General features: G+C 41.7%; 1 protein-coding gene across 1 annotated transcript in view; it reads right to left on the bottom strand.

Annotated features, from left to right (window-relative positions):
* LOC125000442 (leucine-rich repeat-containing G-protein coupled receptor 5-like) overlaps window positions 1-16,706 on the bottom strand; it is a 32,043-nt gene that overhangs the window by 3,221 nt on the left and 12,116 nt on the right. Inside the window, exons 4-19 of the mRNA XM_047575995.1 lie at window positions 16,253-16,324; window positions 13,831-14,046; window positions 12,581-12,652; window positions 9,078-9,146; window positions 8,742-8,813; window positions 8,264-8,335; window positions 7,473-7,541; window positions 6,195-6,266; window positions 5,925-5,990; window positions 5,543-5,614; window positions 4,444-4,515; window positions 3,364-3,489; window positions 3,007-3,161; window positions 1,600-1,683; window positions 952-1,195; window positions 314-519 (exon numbers count right to left, since the gene is read on the bottom strand). Coding sequence (XP_047431951.1) covers window positions 314-519; window positions 952-1,195; window positions 1,600-1,683; window positions 3,007-3,161; window positions 3,364-3,489; window positions 4,444-4,515; window positions 5,543-5,614; window positions 5,925-5,990; window positions 6,195-6,266; window positions 7,473-7,541; window positions 8,264-8,335; window positions 8,742-8,813; window positions 9,078-9,146; window positions 12,581-12,652; window positions 13,831-14,046; window positions 16,253-16,324 — 1,739 coding nt within the window. The remainder of the gene's footprint in view (window positions 1-313; window positions 520-951; window positions 1,196-1,599; window positions 1,684-3,006; window positions 3,162-3,363; window positions 3,490-4,443; window positions 4,516-5,542; window positions 5,615-5,924; window positions 5,991-6,194; window positions 6,267-7,472; window positions 7,542-8,263; window positions 8,336-8,741; window positions 8,814-9,077; window positions 9,147-12,580; window positions 12,653-13,830; window positions 14,047-16,252; window positions 16,325-16,706) is intronic.

Genomic DNA, 16,706 nt, shown 5'->3' with positions numbered 1-16,706 from the left:
ATTTCAAAAAATTTATTGAGCTTCGAGAATTTAAAAAAATTTAAATTTGCTTGTTTGATGTACAAGGTGGTACATGGACCTGCCCCAACTCTAACGTCTGACTTTCTTCAATAAGGGCTTCCTCAAATAAATGCTTTTACGTTTTCCCTTATTGGGATCTATTGTCCAGTTCTATGTTGCCTAGGGGCTGTGGATGCTAATTAGCATTGATGCTATAAAATAGTATTGTTGCAATGAAATAAACAAATAACTCATTAGATTTTTTTGTCTGTATTCACTGCAGTTATGTTTAAACCTGTGGATGCTTCCTCACCGCTGTTCCTCTCAGGTTTATTTGAGCGTCCGAAGGTGGTGGAGGTGATGGTGGAGGTGGAGATGGGGGAGGTGGTGGGGGAGGTAGCAGCGAGGCATCGCTCCAGAGCCGCGACGGTCAAAAGGAAGAGACTGGTCTGTGACGCAAACACGCACAGGAAACCGCTGAGTCGACACAGGAAGCTGGTCTCCCACTTTGCACCGTACCTGAACGCAACACAAACCTCTTAATAAGTTTAATTAATGAGTTAATCCAGAAACAGGAATATAACACAACGCGTTAAACAAACAGTACATTTTTTGGGTAAACTGGTTGTGGGTGTTGTTAGGTGTATTTTAAAAATTTCCAAACACCATGCTTAATGCTAAGCTAAGCTAACTGGAAGTTCCAACCCTCTTATTTATTTCCTAGTGACTAAAGTCTTGTCTATGGATGGAGCTAGGTCTTCTTCTATGTGCTATCATCAACAACTCTGGTGGTAGGAACCAAAATGGTGGACGGCGTTCCAGAATGACTGACTATTTTTAGTTCTGCATCATTTTCCAGTGAGTTCTCAAGAATTTTCTTTGTTGCAGCTACGTCCCCAAAAACCACCTTGTCCCCATTCAGGTTCAGATTCAACTGTTTTCATCTCATACCTCCAGAAGCTTCCAAAGGTCCATGCGTCCACCGCGGCCAACCAACCACTCCACACTCCCATGAGGCCGTTCACCAGGGCGAGCAGGCCAATCAGGAGCTTGGGGGGCGTGACCGAGGAGGCTGGAGAAAAGAAGACGGACAGGACGACGAGGCTGTTGCTGACCAATGAGATCGCTGCGATGAGCCACACCCCTCCACGGATCGTCCAGCTGCCGAGAAGATGAAGGCAGGGACGAAACGGTCCTGCAGCACAGTTAGTTAGCTGTTAGCTTTAGCATTTAGCATGGAAACTAATATGATGCATTTAAACTCAACAACAAACAATTATTTCTATAGTAACGTTGACACTGTTTATTTATTCCACGTATGGGAATTTGATGAGAATAAGAGACAATGACGACTTTAACAGGAAAATATACAAAAATAGCTTCACAAAAAATAGAAATACAAAGACGTTCTGTGGTGATTAAAAGTGATAAAATTCGTTGTTGCTGAGATGATAGAATGTATTTGACACGACAGCGACGTGGTGGTTTGTGCAAAAAAAGGCGGTGCAGATTTATTAGTGCAAAGATAAATAAAAAATGATGATACACATGATCTACAGCGCCCCCTTGTGTGTGGAGGCCTGCATCTACAACTCGTACCTGGTGCCGGGCTGCAGTGGACAGAGTGCTGAGGTTTGGGTTCATCTTCAAACTCCATCAGAAAATCCTCCCAGTCCTGATCAACTGCAGAGGAAAAGTGAGATCAGCATCAGTCCCAACTCTGAAATACATTTTTATTTTCTTTTACATTTGTTGGAGAAACCATCATCTGTTCGTGCGAAGCTGATGAACGTGAGTCAAGAAAAGGTGGAGCAGACTGAAAATAACTGATTTACTTCTGCGAGATAAATATTCCTGCATTCAGATAAGATGAATCACGGCTGCTTGTCACGGGAAATAAGCAATAAGTTTTCATCTGAGCGAGTGGATCTGGCGAGTAACCACTTCTATTTGAATCTGAATGCATGACGGATTTATAAGAAACAGAAATATATCTAAAAGTACAAAGAGGGAAAGAAAATGACTCACATGGAAATTTAAATTTGAGATTAATCCACACAGAAAATGTGTGATGCATCGTTACTGCTACTAATAAAACCACAAACAGAGGCGTGAGTCACGGAGTCGTCCTCCATCGGCACCAACCACATCTTAGTTTAATGGTGATTAGTTGAGGTACATTGTTCAAGTGTTTTCTCTCAAAATAGCTGCTCAGTGTTGGTGTTTTCTCATCGATTTCTGTTTGATTCAGATACAGAAAAAAACTTCTAAGGAACTAAAAAGTTCCTTCAGCCTTCGTTATATGTGTCACCACAGCTACACAGCTGATCAGTCGCCACTGGAGTGTTGCTCAAACTTGACGCTAACTTTTATAATTGAGTTCAGCGCCTCATTGGACCGTTGGAAAAAAAGTTGAAGCTCAACTGTGTTGTTAGCTTTAGGCAGGTTAATCCAAAAAAAAAAAAAAAAAGGCAACTGGACTTTCTGTGTGGACTAATCACAAATTTGATTATACGAAGGAGAAATAAAATGTCCAAAGGTTGAATTGTGTGAACGTTGCCTCCTGTAGTGAAACAGTAGCATTTTGGAGCCAGATTCACTTTAAGAGGTAAAAACCCAACGTGGAGGAACTTTGGGTTCTTTGGTTTGATCCTAATGTCCAGATGGAGAGTGGACCTGGTTCTGTTTCACTAGAACCTTTGGAGAACATGTGAGCTCTGTGGTGTTTCTAGAAACTCTGGGTCCAGGTCTGGTCCAGGTCTGGTCCAGGTCAAGTCCAGGCCTAGACCAGGTCTGGTCCAGGTCTAGTCCAGGTCTAGTCCAGATCTAGACCAGGTCTGGTCCAGGTCTAGTCCAGGTCTAGTCCAGGTCTGGTCCAGGTCTGGTCCAGGTCTAGTCCAGGTCTCGTCCAGGTCTGGTCCAGGGGTTGATGGATGAGTTCAGAATCAGATCGTTACTACTCTCTAATCTAGAAGACTTGGATATTAATTTGAAGTCCTCCTTCACCTTGTCCACCAGAGAGGACAGCGGCGTCTCCCCCTGTTGAGTCTGACGCCTCCTCTCTCTCCCAGGACGAACCTCCTCCTCCTCCTCCTCCTCCTCCTCCTCGCTCACAGGAGACGAAGGCGCAGCACTGGAAGGCGTAAGGAAGCTCCATCACCCTGAACACAAACATCACGAACACCTTTAAAATAAATCAGCTGTTGGGACGGGGATCTGAGCCGAGGTGTTTGAGTCACTGTAAACATGTCAGGAGTAAATCAGCCGTAAAGTGATTGGAATTCAAACCCTTTGTTCAGTCACGTCAGCTGTTTGCGTCGCTGCTGTGATGTGGAGGATGAATCTGCTCCATGTTGGACTCACCTGACTCGGGGAAGGTCTTCTCGGGGAATTAACTCCATCAGCTGATCGTTTCCCGCCAGACGCAGGTGAGTTAAGCTCTGCAGACCAATCAGAGGCAGCGACGACAGCTGATTGGACGACAGGTCCCTGTGGAGACGGATAGAGAACGTTTAGCTTTTTAAATGTCTACAACCACAGCACCACAGCCTCTGGTTGATCAGCACGGCGGGTGTAGCATCAGGAATGGACCCAGGGGCAAAAATGAGCTGTTGGGTCATTATGTCCCCAGAAACTATGAGGTTATCCAAAACTTTGAGCCTCATTTGACAGATCTCAGGTTGTTTGACTGAAAATTGGGCTGCAATTAATCTTAAAGACTCCCCAACAACTACTGATGCTAATGGCGAAGCTAATGGAAACATTAAAGGAGATGCTATAAGATAAGATAAGATAAGATAAGATAAGATAAGATAAGATAAGATAAGATTTGCCTTTATTCGCCCCACAGTGGGGAAATTGTCGTTTACAGCAGCAGAGACGTTCAGCATCACAGACAGAGAACATATGGGTGGACTAAAGAATAGAATATAAGAATATCAAAAATTATATAAAAAGCTATATTACAACAAACCAGGCAGTGTTCAAGTCAGAAAGTGGGTGTGGTTATAAATATAAATATGTGTTCACACATTACACAACAGTACAAAACGGCAGTTATATAAAAGAATATATAGGCATGTGTACATGTAGTTAGGAAGGAGTATTACGCATTGACAGGCACATATAGACAATGCTAACAGAAATGCTTATGTTAATGCTAATGGAGAAGCAAATGGCTAGCACTGAAGTGCTGCTTTCCATCAGTTTGTTCCTTCTCCGGGAAGATTTACATAAACATTGACAGCTGACTCAGACTGAAACAAACAAGTATTGAGAAGTAGTCAATAAATCTGTTGCTTAGCTACGAACATGTGTCAGAATCTTTCTTAATAGATACAAACATGTTTAAACATGGCGTCTATGAATGAACACAACAGCTTTGTTTTGTCACTACCACACATTTCTGACTTCTGTCTTTGACAAAGTTTCAGACAAACTCACAGTTTGGTGAGAGCAGGAAGAGCCGAGAACGAGTTCAGCTTCACTGACGACAATCTGTTCCACGACAAATCTCTACAAAACAAGAAAATCAGACATTGAATTAAAAATATTTATCAGTGAAATAAAACCAAACTTCCCTCAGGCACCAAATATGTATTAAGGTTGGTCTGGAGTCTCTTTATTGGGAACATAGACTGTAAATTAAGATGGACGGAGGAACTGCTCCTCTAAAGTGAAGCTAAAGCTAGTAGAGCTCCCCCTGGTGGATGGAGGCTGCAGTATAGGTCATAAGCTCCGCCTCTTCTTCGTGTTAGTGGGCGGGGCTTGGGCCAAACTGAAACAGTTAAAGTGTGGGCGGGGCATCAACATCAGGGTTCCGCCCTCGGACCGTACTGATCAGACTCTGGTTCCAAACTCACAAGATGGCGCCGCCCGTGTCCTCGGGAAAAATAGCATCAGTTTGACCAATGAGAGGAAGTGGAGACGTGGCGTCCATATTTATATACAGCCTATGGTTGGGTACTGACTGTACTTGTTATCTTGTTTCAAACATCATCTTGTTTCAGTCTGTTTTGTTCCTGATTCAATCGAATCACATTTATTTGTTTCTGTTCCAGGTCTCATGTAACGACTTTTTAATCCGGCAGCGACCTCGCGGTGCCCGACCCGATCTCAGCGAGGCCCGTTTGTTCGGATCACAGTGAAAGCACCGTGGATCCTGGTGTAACAGTCGCTCTTTGTTTCTAATCCCGGGATAAGAGGAAGGACTGTAATAGTCTTACGACAGAATTATCCAACAAGCTGAAACAAGGGGAACTGGACTTGTTGGGTTTCTTCAGTTCTAAAACTCTGGCACAGGGAAAGTGTTTGATCCAACGAATGGTTCTTTAATGACCCATTATCAGTCAGAGGCTCCAGACTTAAGGTGTGAACGTGGGCGAAACATCTTGTGCCGCTTCCATGCGTCCGTTGTGCCAGACTATGGCATCATACCTGTCTGATCAATGGGAGGACCACCTAGAAGAGTTTCCATTTGGAAATACTTACAGACGCAATCACAGATTAATCAGGGTGTTTCTGTTTCTGTGTGTTTGCTTACAGCGAGCGTAGCGACATGAGGCCGGCGAAGGTGTTCTCCTCCAGTTCCTCCACCTCGTTATGGTGCAGATCTCTGAAAAACACACATTTACTTCTATCCTCAGGAGCCGTGATGCCTTCACTGACCCTTTTATCCAAACCTCTAAAGGCCCCGTCGCCAACTGAGAACCTCACTTCACCAAAACAACAGAATAAACGTTCAGGATGTCCATAGTATTTCCATTACATCATCATCAGTCTGTTTTACAGCGCTGATCAGAAATAGACGACGGCGCTAATTAGTCCCACAACGAACAGCTGGCTGCACTTTATTGAGGATTAGATAAACTTTAAAAAGAAAAAGAGTTGCACCTGAGCTCAAAGCGTAACGAAACAAAACTCACATCTTCTGGATACTCTCACAGCCGGAGAAGCTGGGAAGAGTCTGGATCTGATTAAAGGACAGATCACTGCAGAGAGAGAGAGACAAAGAGGAGGGGCGGTGAGATTTCCAAAACACACTGAATGCACCACAGAGACTAAAGCCAGACATGAGGCTGCAGAGACGCTCTCAATGGACGGATCGGACCTAAACGAGCCGGGTCACATGACCGCTGACAACAGCTAGCCGAGTTAGCGTTAGCATAGCTGTGTGTGAAAGTGGATGGACTCACAGCAGCTGCAGCTTTGGAAGTTGTTCACACACTGAACCGGGCAAAGAGGTGATACGAGCTCCTGTGATGGTCCTGCACACAAACACACACAAAAACACACAAACACACACAACATACACACAAAAACACACAAACACACACAAAAAACACACAAAAACAGTGTTGAGGATCAATAAGAAGAAACATGGTGGTGTGTTCAGGTACAGTGGGTGGTATCAGATTAAGTCATTTTGTTTAATAAAGACAATTCAGAAACGTTGTGTTCAAGTGCTCAAGACTCGTTGCTCAGGATCTAGTTTATGTTATAATGCAGCTTTAAATGAACCAACAGACTGAAGAGGTCAAATTATCATGATGAGATTTTTGGAATTACTGATCGTACATAGGGTGATGTTATCGTATCGATTCCCTTTGGATTAAAGGTGCAGCACCGTGTGTTCAGGGGCATCACAGGTGTATTTAAGGTGTGTTCAGGTAAATGCCAGATGTAGTAGAGCATGACAATGTGCTTTATGATGTGTTCAAGTACAGGAAGTGGATGGACCGCAGGAGTTTGAGATCCCAGTTGTTTGTTAGACTGAATTTTTCTTTTTGCATTTAACGCTGTGACGCGTTCAGGGACAACAAAGTGCATTGTGGTGCATTTAGGTGCAATGACAAAAGTAGTAAAATTAGCTCCTTTTCATAAAATGTGTGATGTGTTTAAAGGTGTGTTCAGGTACACAGTGTGTGTAAACTGTGATGTGTTATTGGATTGCACTATGATGCGTTCAGGTCCTTTTAAGTCGTATCACAGCCGGTGTGTTCAGGTGGAACGACTCATTACTGAGGAAACATGAAAACACGAGAGTTTGATTAAATAAAAGAGGTTCTGTGTAAAGTTTGGATCCTCGTATGAATCAGGAAGTCGTGGGGGTGGGTGGGTGGTTCGGTGGGTGGGTGTGGGTGGGGGGGGGTGAACTAAGGGAAGGGTCACTGAAAAGCAGCGAGTGGAAGAATGTGGGACGGTTTGTTTGGTCGGACCTTTTTATTTCCACCTACTGGTTCAGCGTGAGGTTACTGCTGAACACAGATTTAATGGAAACATCGGAGAAAACAAACAGAGCGACAGAGTTTATTATGACACGTGGAAAAGAAAAACTGGGTCACAACAACCAAGGGTTTTAATTTCAAGCCCGAGCTGCAGAAAAATAAAGTGTGGAGGCCGTGACTGGTGAATAAGAGGCGCCGTGTCCTGAATGGAGGACGCGCTCTGAAAACAACTGGACGTGGTCTTACAGACTCTCCAGACTCTTCGTCCCCGTCAGGTCTGGAAACTCAGTGATGTCGGCCGCTCCGTTCAGGGACCTGAGAGGAAACGGAAAGATCAGTTAGTGATCGACTGGAGCAGGATCAGTCTGGATCAGTCTGGATCAGGATCAGCCTGGATCAGGATCAGTCTGGATCGGGATCAGTCTGAATCAGTCTGGACCATGATCAGTCTGGATCATGATCAGCCTGGATCAGTCTGGATCAGGATCAGTCTGAATCAGTCTGGACCATGATCAGTCTGGATCAGGATCAGCCTGGACCAGGACCAGTCTGGATCAGAATGGATCAGTCTGGATCAGGATCAGTCTGGACCAGGATCAGTCTGGATCAGTCTGGACCAGGACCAATCTGGATCAGGATCAGCCTGGATCAGTCTGGATCAGTCTGCAGGACCTGAACCTTTTACACATTTTAATTAATATTGACCAATGGGAAACACCGTCCACCATTCCTTCCTTCCTTCCTTCCTTCCTTCCTTCCTTCCTTCTCCAGGTGCATTTCATTATTAACCATCAGGAGGTTGATATTTATTAACTGATGCAGCAGATCAGCTGCTTTCAGCCCTATTTAAATACGCCCTCCTCCTCCTAACTAGAGCAAATAAATAAAGTTTAATTCTGACGGAGTGAACATCTTATATTTGTGGTGAAGATGCTAGCCTAGCTTAGCTTAGCTTAGCTTAGCTTATTTTGGCTTAGCTTAGCTTAGCTTAGCTTAGCGTAAAGACTGTTCAGTGAAAGTGAATGGCAGTTTCTTACAGTGTGCGAAGCTCCGGCAGATTCTGAAAAGCAGAGCGTCCGACGGCCTGGATCGGATTATCATAGAAGAATCTGACAGAGAAAACAGAGACGAGGTCGACATCACTCAACAAGATATTTACTTTCAGGAAATCTGTCCTTCCTTCCTTCTTTTCATTTTTTATAGAGCTTATTTTAATATTTGTGCTACTTCAGTCAGGAGCTACCGCCCACGACGTCCTCACACAATCACAATAAATGAGTCTCAACTGATGTATCTGTGTTTTTTCTCTTTATTTGATGGATAAATGTTTATCTACGGATGCAGCAGATCTTTTTCTTTGATGGGGATATTGTTGTATCTCCTCCAGGATCAGGAAATATTACATTTTATATTATTGTTGTTGTAAATGTAAATGCGAGACATCCTGCGAAATAGTGCAACAGAAGTTCTTACAAATACAACCAAAGTATAAAATTATAATTGGTTGGTACCTACATGGTGATCAGTGAAGGGTTCCCTGTGAAGGCGTGCTCCGGGATGGACTGGATGTTGTTGCTATGGAAACCACTAAACAGAAAGACAAAAGAAATCACTTGTTCATATCAAGCTCTTCTTCCTCTTTTTCTTCTCCTTCTTTATAAATGAAATCAGTTCCTTTTTGTCGATTTAAAAGTGATTTATGTGATTTCTGGAAGGAACTGGTTCAGATTCAGGAACAAGAACAAGAATTAAAAACACACAGACAACAGAGTGAAAGCTAACGAGTTCACGCTAACGTTTGCTGAACTTTAGACCCCGAGTTGTTGTGAATAAACTAAAGATTAAACTCACAGCTCTTTGAGGTGACTCAGTGAGCGGATGGCCGTGGGAAACTCCACCAGGCTGTTGTAGTTCAAATCCCTGAGGAGGAAAAAGAGACGTGTCATTGTGTAACCTCCTACTGCAGCGCCCCCTGCTGTTTAGATGCTCTACTGTTTACTCTCAATAATGTGTTTTATTATGAGTCATGTCTCAACCGATACAGAGAAATAAAAACCTCTGCATCAACAAGATAGCTCTCCAAACACTCACACTTCACCTCTTTGACCATTTTTTTTAATTAGCTGGAAGCTAGGTGCAGTTAGCCAAGATGGAGGCGACCAGACGCCACGTTGAGCCTCAAAATCGCTCTTCAGGAAATATAAAGGTGACGTAACAGACTGTTTTTCAATCTTTACCATAGAATGCATATAAATATGGACGGTGAAACAGCTCCTCTAAAGTGAGTAGAGCTTGTAGCTGGTGGAGGAAGAGCAGAGGGTAGCAATTATTCAAGGAAAATACCAGTGAGTCTGGAGGAAGTGTGGGCGGGGCATCAATATTGTGGCTCCGCCCTTGGGCCGAACTGATCAGACTCTGACTCCGAATTCACAAGATGGTGCCGCCTGTATCCCATAGAAAATAGCATCAGTTTGAACCAGAGAGAAGTGGAGACGTGGCGTCCATATTTATATACAGTTTATGGTGGAGACGTGTTTACTCCATATTTATATACAGTCTATGGTGGCGTCCATATTTATATACAGTCTATGCTCTCAAACTGCAGCGGTCTGTTCTTTGGAAGTGTGCAGCTCCAGGTCGGATAATTTACTGGGAATACGATGGAAAGTCTTTACGACGCTGTGGGAATGTCGTCTGCAGACTGGGGAAAATGTTTCAAGTAAATGTTTGCGTTTGAAGCCCCCCGATGTTTAGCTTAATCTTTTTTCCTCCGTCTTTTAAGTTTATTAAAGAAACATTTAACTCTGCCCGACTCTTTTCTTTCTTTTCTTTCATCACCGGTGGAGACTAGAGCATTCCTGGAGTCCACACATGGCTTCAATCAGCTCCTCTCATCCATCTCTGGGATGCAGGTGGCTGCTACACACTCTCAGATTCACTGAGGGGAATGAAGCTGCCACATTGTGAAAATACCATTAAATTGAAATTGCTTCAGTCTGGTTCTGAGTGTGTGTGGACATGTGATGATTAGTGACGACAACAGCTGGTGTTCTACTTCTCCGAGTCAATGGAAGATCGGAGGGCTGTGATTGGACGACAGCGGGACAGAGGCTCCTTCCTTCCTTCCTTCCTTCCTTCCTTCCTTCCTTCCTTCCTTCCTTCCTTCTTTTGTTTCTTTCTGTCCTTCCTTCCTTACTTCCTTCCTTCCTAATTTTGCTCCTTCCTCCCTTCCTTCCTTCCTTCCTTTGTTTCCTTTTGTCCTTCCTTCCTTCCTTCTTTTGTTTCCTTCCTTCCTTCCTTCCTAGTTTTGCTCCTTCCTTCCTTCCTTCCTTCCTTCCTTCTTTCCTTTGTTTCCTTCTGTCCTTCCTTCCTTCTTTCCTAGTTTTGCTCCTTCCTTCCTTCCTTCCTTCCTTCCTTCCTTTGTTTCTTTCTGTCCTTCCTTCCTAGTTTTGCTCCTTCCTTCCTTCCTTCCTTCCTTCCTTCCTTCCTTCCTTCCATCCTTCCTTCCGTCCTTCCTTCCTTTTTTCCTAGTTTTGCTCCTTCCTTCCTTCTTTCCTTCCTTCCTTTGTTTCTTTCTGTCCTTCCTTCCTAGTTTTGCTCCTTCCTTCCTTCCTTCCTTCCTTCCTTCCTTCCTTCCTTCCATCCTTCCTTCCTTTTTTCCTAGTTTTGCTCCTTCCTTCCTTCTTTTGTTTCCTTCTGTCCTTCCTTCCTTCATTCCTTCCTAGTTTTGCTCCTTCCTTCCTTCCTTCCTTCCTTCCTTCCTTCCTCGTTTTGTGTCCTTCCTGTTTGTGTGTCTGTTCCATGAATCATGTCAAACATTTGTTTCCACTCATGTCAGAATGAGAACGTGACAGAACCAGAACCAGAACCAGAACCAGAACCAGAACCAGTCCCTCCTGGTTGCTGGTGTCGGTTCTTTTCTCCTTTGTGTTGACGAGCAGGTGTCAGTAATCTGCGGTGGGCCGCTTCTCTTTTTCTTTTTTCGTTTTCGCCGGCTCGTGTTACCCACAGAAGGTTTCGGGGGTTTCTGTGGAGATGTTTTGAAAGCTGGATTTGGGTTTTCTGTTCACCACCATTATCGTCACTTACTGGAACCAGAAAATCCTGATTTGGCCAAAAGGGACGGGGCCAACGTGGAGCTGAGGCTGGCACGTAGCTGCAGCAGACGCTGACGTCGGAGCTCTTTTAAAACCCGGATCCGTTTAAACCGGTCGCATTAACGTATTTTTTGTGCTTTCATTTCCGCCTCCTGTGTTTGTAGTTTGTAGTTTGGATGAACATGAGACTCTGCGGCTGAGGTTTGTTGTTGCTGATTGTCCAGGTAAGCAGCGTCTCTCCGAGCCGGGAGCATGAATAGTAATTATGATTAGCATAGAGCCCGGTGGGCCACACACAGAGCACAGCTCAACACACACAACTATTTCCAAATGTATGTTTGTGTGTCTGAACCTGCTGCTCTGGTTGACTGAGAAAACAGAAACACTTCTATCCACACACTCACATTCCTCACATTATGCACACACACTCACTAATTCATGCAAACACACTCAGGTCGTTCTGTCTCCGGTTAATGTCCAGAAATACTCCCTCACACCAACAACACGGGGTTTATCCCGTAGAGGAAAACACCTGGAGAGTTTTATCATTTAGAGACAGAAAATGATGAAAACAAGTTTAAAAACTGTTCAAATATATAACAACATGAAACTCTCCACTACACTTTTTGCTCTTTCGTTCCTTATTAACTCATCTTTACCCTGATCTGACGATATGATCATAGTAGATCTTAAAAAAACAAGGCTGATTAATTAACACTTGCCAATTTAATTTAATTTAATTTATTGATTAAATCATGACATTAAATCAAATTAATTATTTTTTTCCCCTAAACTCACTTATCTCCTTATTATTTTTTTTTTCATCTGGAAATTTAATTTAATTTAATTTAATTTAATTTAATTTAATTTAATTTAATTTATTGATTATATTCCTTTATCATGACATTAAATCAAATTAATTATTTTTTCCCCTATACTCACTTATCTCCTTATTATTTTTTTTCATCTATAAAATTTAATTTAATTTAATTTAATTTCTAAAACCATTCATCTCATTATATTTCTTAATGTGGACATTAAAACAATTTAATTTAATTTAATTTAATTTAAATTAATTTTTTAATTAATTTTCCTAAAAACAACACACACATCTAGACCTGGAGTTGTTTTGATGGCTCATGCTAAGCTAGGCTAACGCCGTTTTTCCAGCTGAGGATCCTCCGCTACGAAGGACGAGCTCTGATCTCTCATCTCCTGACCTTCGACCTTGACCCCGACTCAAACCCTGAAACTCACAGCGTCTCCAAACTGTGGAGTCCGTGGAAGCAGCTCGTTCCCATGGAAACGATCCTATTGTTGTTGAGATGCCTGTGGAGAGAGAGAGAGAGAGACTGATGGACTAATGAAGCAGAAAAAAGGGGCCCCGTCGTCCCGGGGGCCTCTCAAGAAGTTTTTTTTTTTTTTTTCTCTTTTGGTAATTTCATGCAAATTAGCTTCAAGCCGGCCGGACAAAGAGAGTGACAGCAGACTTCAATGCTGCCGCTCTGAATGCCATCGCACACACAAACAGAGTCCTGCATGTTGTTGAGGATCTGACACCGACGGTCGCGGCTACGGTCGATGCTACGCTTCAATTTAACGCAATTTAACACGGCTCCAAACAACGTCTGCAAAAAAAACAGAAACATCGGCGAGAAACCCCAAGATGAACTGAGATCATTTAAATCCAGATGTTTATGCAAATTAGTTTAAACTGATGTAGCAGGTTAGGCTAAGTAGGTGACCAGCTAGCTACTTACTGCTAACCAAACAATATATAACATAAGATTACACTTTAAATGGCAATCAAACTTGCTAATGTCTATTTATTGGTTTACCAAATGGCTACCATGGCTAACTTGTTAACGAAAAGCTAATTACATGGCTTGGTAGCTAGCTACACAATCACCAACTGATTGAAATTTACTATAAACCTGTTAACCAAAAGTTAATCAAACAGCTTTTAGTTTTAACTTTGTGGCTAACTTTGTGCTAACCTAACATTTACCGCTAACTCACTCCAATACCTTCAGGGCTAAATAATCAAGCTAACTACTAACTATTATTACACATAAACCAAATACTTAGAATAAAAACTACTTAACCAAACAGCAAACCTTCATGGCTAACTCACCTGGTGACCAAATAGCAATAGCTACTATTGTGTTAGCCTTACCTCATTCTAAACAAATGAATTCAATACATACTACTGGCCAACTAACATATCGTTAGCTTAATAACTAATAACTGTTATGATATCAATAAAAATACCAAATATGACTTTCAAATATGACTTTATTATAATGCTATTAGGCTAACGATATGTAGCATACAAGCTAATTAACTGAACCAAATGAAATGGCTTGAATTCCTAATTAAGCTAAGGTAAACAAGCTAATTTAGTAGCTGGAATCAATCCTAGTGATTTAAATGCGAGGAAAGTTTTAGGTCATTAAAGCAACAGAGAATAATTTGTGTTGTGATTGCGTGTTTTTGTGTGTACGTACAGCACCACCAGGCGGCCCAGTTTGCTGAAGGCGTGGTCGGGCACGTGGCTGATGTGGTTGAGGGCGAGCGTCATGGCCTGCAGGGCGGGGAGGTCACTGAGCGCCTCCACCGGGACGTCCGTCAGAGAGTTATCATCCAACCAAAGATGACGGAGCGAACGGAGGCCGGAAAAACAACCGGCGGGAACGTCGGAGATGTGATTGGCATCCAGACGTCTGTGTAGAGGCAGAGGTTAGGTTAACATTTAAATCAATGAGCAGTAAACTAGAAAAGTACTTAATATTAATGCTGTCAGATGATTAAAGTTTTAATCAGATTAATCTCTGTGGATTAATTTTGATTAATCGCGATTAAATATCATTAATTTTTAATGTAGATTAATTGCGTTTCAGTTTACACACAGACTCCAAAAAGAAGGGAATATATCTGCTATATCCGTTGGTTCTGCTGCCTGTCACTACCGGATCAGCTGGTGCTAACGCTAACACTACTTGGAAAAACTGAGACACGTTCACAGTCATTCATCTAGTCTTTCGAGTGCTGTCGTGCTGCCCCCTAGAGGCCCGGAGGCCGAAGGGAGCATTTCTCTAAATGTTATTACACAACAGAGGACAAAAGCATGATTATAAATGGATGTAGCACTGTACCTAAGGTTAAAAACTTCGGGAGTTTCAGAAATATACTGGTAAGAGTAAGATTTTTGGCAAATACTACAAAATGAGATGCTTCACTTTACTTTGAAGCCATTCAAGAGCAACATTAGGCATTGAGAGGTCGACCAGGAATGATCGGCGGGACACTTCAGCGCCACTCGACTCGACCACTCTCAGGACAAACGGAGGTATTTTAATGAGCACAGACTTACAGCTCAGAGCGAGTTCGAGAGGATTTGGTTGAGTCAGTCAAAGCCGGAGCACCCACTTAGAATTATTAATAGGATTAGTGGAAATTCGGGAAAAAACAACCTTATTTGAACTAGTGGCAGCGTAATTACTTCATGAATCCCAATAATGTATACATTATTATTTATTACTGTCACAGACTGGAGACGGGGTTATTTCATTAATTAAATATATTAGATTTCATTAGTAGTGCAAAATTAGCCTAATAACAGTGACTACTCTACAATGACAATATAATAGAGTAATAATATCATGTAGACTGGGTTAATGTGTCTGAAAATGCTTTTAAATATGAATTACATATTGTAACATAATTAAAGAGTTGGTTGCATGAGAATCAAGGCAGACTTCCTCGATTCTATGAATAAATGAGTTAAATTAGCTTGAAGCGGCTCGTCTGGTTTGTAGATTTTCTTGCTGCAGGTCATGCAACCTCCACATGTATGTTTCTTTAGAGGACTGTCTGTCTCCTGTCTGTCCCAACAATAGCTCCTCTGTTCAGACCGAGACGAGGATGAGACTTCACATAATCGTCCATCAGATAAACGAGAGACCTCCAACCAGAACAGAGTCGTCTCCATTCTTATATTCTTATCTACGAACTCATGTTTCTGTCTTTGAAAGGAGGTTCTACTCATGTAAAGCATTCTTAAGATCCTAACCCTAAATCTAGAACCCAACCCTAGACCCCAACCCTAATAAAATGTCTCACAACGACAACACGGGCCCCACAACGTTAGCATCTTTTAGTCTCGTTTTACTGTTTAGTGGAAAGGAATCCACACACACACACGGTCCATTATTAATGTATGTAGGACAGACAGCCTGATAACACACAGTAATTACACTGAAACTGTACCTGAGTGTGTTTTTATCAACCTGCGGGGGCCAGTTTTTCATGGAATACTAACCTTGTGGGGACATTTTTCTGGGGGCCACAAAATGTTTTGAGGGTTAAAACCTGTTCAGACTTGGTCTTAGCTTAGAGGTGTATATTAAAGGTTATGTGATGAGAATTAAAATAGATATAATAGATAAAAGTAACCGGTGCAGGTGTTTGTCTAAATTGTAACAGTCTATGGATAACTCTCTTTTATATTTTATAAAGTTATAAAAGTAACTAAATTCTAATATAATTGACATGAAATGCATTTTCTAATTATGAAATGTGAAAATTAAAATTTGAACTAAAAATTTAGATTACAATTGTATTGTTAAGAAGATTAAATTATCTATATATAATGTAATTATAATCAAACTTGTAACTTTATTCCTTAAATCCGGAAATGATTTATGATTAGGGATTAAATGATTAATGATTTAAAGTGAGATTAAAGTTCAGAAGGTTTAATGGCTGAGGTTGGGACTATGAAATGTTTTCACAACAACGTTAGCTTAAGGCTTAGTTAAAACACCAGACTTGTAGAAGTTAAAGTTGTATATAATGAGAATTAAAACAATAAAAGGATGAAAAGCAGATGTGTAGAGGACGTAGTAAATCAAACGAAATGTGTCTCACAGCGACTGCAGGTTGTGCAGGTTGTTAAAGGCCTCGTCAGGAACGGACCTCAGCTGGTTGTTCTGAAGCATCCTGTAAACACACCAAGTCAATCAATCAATCAATCAATCAATCAATCAATCAATCAATCAATCAATCAATCAATCAATCAACCAATCAATCAATCAACCAAGCAACCAGTCAATGATTTTGATAAATTACTTGAATTTTCATTAGGTAACTCATTAGCTAAAAATTAGCTACTTGTCCGTTTTTTAAACTTTATTCAAAATAAAACTAGGAGCATCAAGTGCTGCTTTTTTAATATTGTGTCACAAATGTTATTATTAATGTCATTATTGTGGCTACAAGAAATGGTGTTCCTCGTGGTTCTATCTACAGTTCACTTCGTTTTAGATTACTGTAAATAGATTAAACTGTTCTTGTTACTGACTTTTCTTTGCAGATGACATGT

The sequence above is a fragment of the Mugil cephalus genome, chromosome 22, assembly GCF_022458985.1.
Source record: "Mugil cephalus isolate CIBA_MC_2020 chromosome 22, CIBA_Mcephalus_1.1, whole genome shotgun sequence".
Lineage (NCBI taxonomy): Eukaryota > Metazoa > Chordata > Actinopteri > Mugiliformes > Mugilidae > Mugil > Mugil cephalus.
This window is presented reverse-complemented; position numbering and strand designations above follow the sequence as displayed.